The 6,444-nt window shown below is 59.6% G+C and overlaps 1 protein-coding gene across 1 annotated transcript in view; it reads right to left on the reverse strand.

Moving 5' to 3' along the window:
- Positions 1-610, reverse strand: part of ZP1 (zona pellucida glycoprotein 1 (sperm receptor)) — a 9,873-nt gene extending 9,263 nt beyond the window's left edge. The window contains exon 1 of the mRNA XM_014539193.1: positions 492-610. Coding sequence (XP_014394679.1) covers positions 492-610 — 119 coding nt within the window. The remainder of the gene's footprint in view (positions 1-491) is intronic.
- Between the last annotated feature and the right edge of the window lie 5,834 nt (positions 611-6,444).

Genomic DNA, 6,444 nt, shown 5'->3' on the forward strand with positions numbered 1-6,444 from the left:
GGCTGGGCCCTGCTGGCTCTCCCACTGCCCTCAGGTCCCCTCCCTGCCCAGCCAGACTCTCAGGGCCTCGGGTTGAGCTGCAGGGCAGGGGTGGTGGGCGGCAGGCGGGTGAGTTTACACCCCATTCCTCAGGCCCCTCCGGAACAAGCCCGAGCCTCGGCCCTGCCCTCAAAGCGTGCAGCCGGCCGGCCGGATGGACGGGCCACAGGTGAGCAAGTAGCGCCTCACAGCGCTCTCCTGAGAGTCAAGGCAACTACTAACGCGTGGTTATTGCTCATAAAAGCGAACAGGGATGATGGGCATTAAGTGGCACCGGCCTCCTATGGTCCTGGCACAGGAGAGGGACATCCGGTAAAAGCTGCGGCAACCACTGCCGTTGCTAACCATGGACGACCTCGGCTCCCCAGCCCAACCCCTGCGCCACCCTAGTGCCAGGCGCTCACGACGGGCAGCCTGGCTGCGGGCGTCTGGGAAGCCTGTGCCGACCTCACGGTGCGCTGTCCACCTGGCGCCGTCCTAAGAAATCAAGTTTATTCCAAACAGCCCGGCGCCCGGCCACCCGCAGGCGGGCACAGCCCAGGGCTCCCTGGTGTTCGCTCTTGACGGTCATCCTCGGAGGGTGTCCCCGCCCTGGCTTCCTGCCACACGGGGCCCAGGGCCTGGCAGAGCCCCGCCCAGCAAGTGCCAGCGCACAGGGTTGGAGTAACCTGAGGCCAGAGCCCGGAGGGGGGTGCGGGTGGGGGCGGGGTCAGCCAGCACCGTCCCCTGCAGGCTGAGGCCCACGGCTGCCTGAGCTTTGGGTTTCCTGTGTGTGAGCTGGGGCCAATAAGTGCAGTGATTTCAACCTTTGTTATCGCATGGCACACCCAAAATATATTTTTGGCTGATCTGACCCAAAAAAAATGGTATCATTTTGATTAATTCACACTGGACGGCTATTGTTGTGTTGGCTGTTGTCTTTCCCTTTTTCAATCTAAGGAGAAAGAGGCCAGGGCCCCTGACTGAATAGTCGGGGATTGCGGTTGCATGTTTTTAAAATCCTTGTGGTTGGCGTGTCATTGGTGCACCAAGAGGTGGGGGTCCATCCCGCCAGGGTGTGTGGGGGAGGCAACCGGTCGATGTTTCTCTCTCACGTTGATGTTTCTCGCTCTCCCACCCCCGACTCCAATCTAAAATAATTTTTTTTTTAAATGTTATGCCTTGCCCGGCCGTGGTGGCTCAGTGGTTGAGCATCGACCTATGAACCAGGAGGTTGAGTGGTTCGATTCCCGGCCAGGGCACTTGCCCGGGTTGCGGGCTCGATCCCCAGTGTGGGGCCTGCAGGAGGCAGCCGATCCATGATTCTCTCTCATCATTGATTTTTTTCTCTCCCTCTCTCTCTCCCTTCCTCTCTGAAATCAATAAAAATATATTTGAAAAAAAATAATTTCAGACTCACTGCAAAGAATACCCATATACCCTCCCCCCAGGTTCCTCCAGCAGGAACTGGTGTTCTGACTCTTGTGCACACACACACACACACACACACACCCTTCCACGCCATCTGAGAGCTAGTCATCAACACACCTGATTCCCCCTTCGCCCCGTAAGGTCTTCAGCGCCTGTTTCTTGAAAACAAGCAACCACAGTGAACAGATAGAAATCAGGAGGTCAGCATTCTGTACCCACTTGTGTAACCTACGAACCTCACGCACTCGGTTCATGGGTGTTGGCATGAGGACTTTTATAGCTGAGAGAAAGGTATGTTTTTCTGTGTGTTGGTTTCCTAGGCCAGCGTCCCGTCCAAGGTCAGGATCCTGTTGCCTTGGCCGCCTCCGACCTGGGACAGTCCCTGTCACTCTCCCCCCGTCACCCCCTGCACATCCCGGGGGCCTGCAGGCCAGGTGCGCCAGGCCGGCCTCGCTGGGGTTCTCTGCCGCTTCCTCCCGATTAGACGCAGGTGGGGCTCTGGGCGGCCGTGGCTTAGCTTGGGCGGCCATGACAGACACGGATGGAGGCCGGTGGCTGGGCCAGACACCGATTTCCTTGGAGTTCTGGACGTTGGAAGTCACGTCTCTGAGCGTCCAAATTTCCTCTTCTTACCAGGACACCCATCGGACCGGGTTCAGCCCTTCTCGCGGCCTCATGTGAACTTCATCACCTCTTAACTCCTGTCATCACCTCTTAACGCCTGTCTCCAGCAGGGCCGCAGCCTGACGCCCTGGGGTTAGGGGGCGAGGGTGGGGGGGGACTGTTCAGCCCTGAACAGGCGGGACGCCCAGATGGTGCGTTCCTCCCAGCTTTCCGCCTGCCTGTCCTGCTGCTGCCAAAGCCAGTGATCACCTGGGTGAGCTGGGGCCGCCAGGTTTCTCCACTAGAGGTTCTGTTTCTCTGTGAACAGCAAGGATTCGACGGGAGGGACTGTTACCACGGCTCCTCGCAGCCGCCATTCCTTCTGTGTGTGTCGCTCTCTCCTGGGACCCAGAGCTCTCCCTGACCCAGACGGGGGCTTGTGGGGAGCAGGGGGTGGACTTTGGTGGCAGGGAGGCCGGTGGCCGGAAGAGTTGAGGGACCTGGATTCCACTCTGCTCAGGGCTCAGGAGGGCAGGGACCGCCCCCATCTGTAAAGGAGGGGTGAGCGGGATCCCGGTGGGGGTGGAATGGGTGACACGGAGAAAGGTGTTTCCCAACTTGTCCTGAGTCTTACCCGGGGGAGAGCGTGACCCCCGAGGCCTGGAAAGGCAGAGAAGGACAAGGGAGCTTCCTGTGGCCCCGGGCAGCAGGGCCTTCAAGAAAAGTGGTGCCAAGCCCTAACCGGTTTGGCTCAGTGGCTAGAGCGTCGGCCTGCGGACTGAAGGGTCCCAGGTTCGATTCCGGTCAAGGGCATGTACCTTGGTTGTGGGCACATCCCCAGTGGGGGGTGTGCAGGAGGCAGCTGATCGATGTTTCTCTCTCATCGATGTTTCTAACTCTCTATCCCTCTCCCTTCCTCTCTGTAAAAATTCAATAAAATATATTTTTTTTAAAAAGTGGTGCCAATATGTCCCAGAGGGGAAGCCCTGAGCCCCTGGTGATGACTCCCCATTTGTCCAAAGGCTCATGGGTGCCAGCTCGTCAGCCTGGGAGGGGTCCCGGCTCCACCACTCACCCCCCACTTGGTAAAAGCACTTACCTAGTTAGCGACTCGATGTCCTCACCTGTGCAGTGGGCTGATGCCTACACCTAACCTGTGGGCATGGGTGAGGATGGCATGGAATCAGCCACCTACAGCACTGAGAACAGCGTCTGCAGGGAGTGAGCATTCGAACCCGACATTGACTGATTTATTAATCTGTGAAATGGGGGTAAGAATAAGGTCAACCCGCCCGGCCGGCGTGGCTCAGGGGTGGAGTGTTGACCTATGAACCAGGAGGTCACAGTTCGATTCCCAGTCAGGGCACAGGCCCGGGTTGCAGGCTCGATCCCCGGTGCGGGGCTTCCAGGATGCAGCCGATCCATTATTCTCTCTCATCATTGATGTTTCTCTCTCTCCTCCCTTCCTCACTGAGATCAATAAAAATATATATATATTTTTAAAAGACTGAGATCAACCTGAGTGGATGCCATGAGACGTAAGTGCTCATTAGGCGTTAATTCTCCCTCCTGTCTCTCCTGCTCATAAGAACCAGGGACAGCCCTAACCAGTTTGGCTCAGTGGATAGAGTGTCGGCCTGCGGACTCAAGGGTCCCGGGTTTGATTCCGGTCAAGGGCATGTACCTTGGTTGTGGGCACATCCCCAGTGGGGAGTGTGCAGGAGGCATCTGATCGATGTTTCTCTCTCATCGATGTTTCTAACTCTCTATCCCTCTCTCTTCCTCTCTGTAAAAAATCAATAAAATATATTTTTAAAAAAACAAAACAAAACAAAAAAACAGGGACAGACTCACTGGCAGAGAGTTCTCGACCCCGTGGGTCTCGCAGCATCGCCGCCCCTCTCCCAGACTCGATACAAACGCAAAGTCCAGGCTGCACCAGGCCTGCTGGACCCTCAGACACGTTGGGGGTGCGCCTGGCAGTCGGGTACTTGCTGGTCTGTACCCTTGAGGCCTTTGCCGAAGGCCCCGCCGTCTTCCTCAGGACTCAGCTCCGCGAGGGCCCGCCTGCCCTTCCTGGGTCCCGCATGCAGCTCCGGCTGACACCGCCACAGAGGCCTCCACAGCCGCTCTGCTCAGATTTGCTCCTGCTCAGCCTCAGCCTGGTAGGTTGCTGGCTCCAGGTCGGGTCGGTTGCTGCAGGCTCCTGCCTCTGCCTCGGGCCAGCAAGCTCCCCTGCTCCCGCTCCCCTGCTCCGGCTCCCCTGCTCCAGCTCTCCTGCTCCGGCTCCCCTGCTCCCGCTCCCCTGCTCCCGCTCCCCTGCTCCAGCTCCCCTGCTCCAAGCTCTCCTGCCCGGCTCCCCTGCTCCAAGCTCTCCTGCTCCGGCTCCCCTGCTCCAGCTCCCCTGCTCCAGCTCCCCTGCTCCGGCTCCCCTGCTCTAGCTCCCCTGCTCCAGCTCCCCTGCTCCAGCTCCTCCCAAGACTCTTCCGCTCAGAGGCTCTGCTCTGGCTCCGGGTCCTGGGCCCCAGGGAGAGGCCATCCTGCCCTGCTGGCGTCGGTCCATCCGGTCCATCCGTCCGTCTTCCACGTGGAGAGAGTGGGTTCCCGCTGGCTGCGGTGCGTGCTGGGGCGGCCGGTTCCCACGGTGGGAGCCCACAAAAACAAACACCACGCTGCTTCCTCAGAAAAGGCCCGGGGGCCTCGCCTCTGAGTGCGTGCTGGTGTGTCCGTCACTCTTCACCAGCTGCCCCTGGGAGGGCGCCAGGGGGCCCACAGCTGTCCTGGGGAGGGCGGCCAGGGGGCCCATAGCTGTCCTGGGGAGGGCAGCCAGGGCCCCCCCCCCTGCCCCCGCATCGAGGGAAGGACAGGAAACGGGATGGGGGAGGGCCAGGAGTGAGGCTCTCAGCCACTAAAAGGGCTGTCACTTGGGAGGTTGAGGGAGGGACAGAGGAGGGGGCTGAGAGGGTCCTGGCAGGCGGGGAGGGCGTGGAGGGTGGGCTGTGCCTGCCCCAGCCAGGCCTGGCGCTGGCAGGTTCTCCGCGGGGGAGGGGGTCCCTTCTTAGTCCGAAGGGCAGTCTGCGCACCAGCCCCTGCATTTGGGAGAACGCCAAGGAGAAATCAGACTTAATGGCTGGGAAGGGACTTGCGGAGCTCACCCGGCCAGGGAGAGGCAGTGCCCTACCCAGTGCTGGCAGCTCACCCGCTGCACTGGCGGGAGGGGAGGCCCCTGGGTCGGCAGGTGGGGAGGTGGGGGAGGCTGCAGGCATGGGTGTTTGGGAGACGGAGCCCCTCGGAGGAGGAGGACAGTTCCGGGCCCAGGATTTGGACGATCAAGCCTTTGACTCATCAGCCCTCTCGGGCGCCAGTGAGAGATGCCTCGCACGTGTCACCTCATCCGTTCTTCTCTTCGCTCGGGGCTGCGTTTCTCCGCCTGTGGGTTAAGCTTGCAGAGTCAGTCCACGGAGGCGCACCCTTGGCCCTGATATGGGGGTGCTGAGTTCTCAACATGTTTTTGTTGGTGGTGGTGGTGGTGGTTTTTTTAGAGAGAGTGGAAGAGAGGGGGGAGGGGGAGAGAGAGAGACATGGATGTGAGAGACACATCGATCGGTTGCCTCCCCGTCAAGCCCCCACTGGGGCCAGGGCTCTAACCACTGAGCACGCCGGCCAGGGCATAGCCTGTGTCACTGAGTAGCTCCAAGGTGCTGGGACATTGGAAGGAGTGTCCTTGGCCCCGGAAGCTTCGTCAGCCACGGGAGTGAAGACTGAGGGGCAAGTCAATGCACCCTCACAGCTCAGTGCTCGCCTCCCAGGGCACTTTATTTCATCTTTTTAAATGGACCCCAGGGCTAGGGCATTCTGAATAGAAGCGATATTGTCCTCACCCTGCGCCTATACCCATTGTTCCTCCAGAGGGGAAATAAAGGGACTTGTATAAGCACCTACTGTGTGCCAGGCGCTCTACTTGCTGGGCGCTCTCAAAAGCACCGCCTGGGCCCAGCCGGGCAGCTCAGTAGGTTAGAGCTTCGTCCCGATTCGCCAAGGTTTCAGGTTCGACCTCTGTCCGTCCGGTCAGGGCACAGACAAGCAGCAACCGATGATGCATCAACAGGTGGAACAACAAATCAACGTTTTTCTCTCTCAAATCCACCAACCAATAAAAGTTCAATCAACCAATAAAAGTTCTTTAAAAAGCACCTGCCTCTGCACACGTGGGCTCAGTCCCGGGCACACACCTGTCTCCCACGTGCTTGTGCACCGGCTTCTGTAAGGTCTCCTTTGTCAAGGGGGGGGGCAGGGGGGGAGGGAGGAGGGCGCAGTCAGGTCCCTTCCCTATCAAGCAGATGAACGTTCCTGAACACGGCCCGCCGGCTGTCCCCGCCTTCCCCGACACAC

The sequence above is a fragment of the Myotis brandtii genome, unplaced genomic scaffold (genome assembly GCF_000412655.1).
Source record: "Myotis brandtii unplaced genomic scaffold, ASM41265v1 scaffold2089, whole genome shotgun sequence".
NCBI lineage: Eukaryota > Metazoa > Chordata > Mammalia > Chiroptera > Vespertilionidae > Myotis > Myotis brandtii.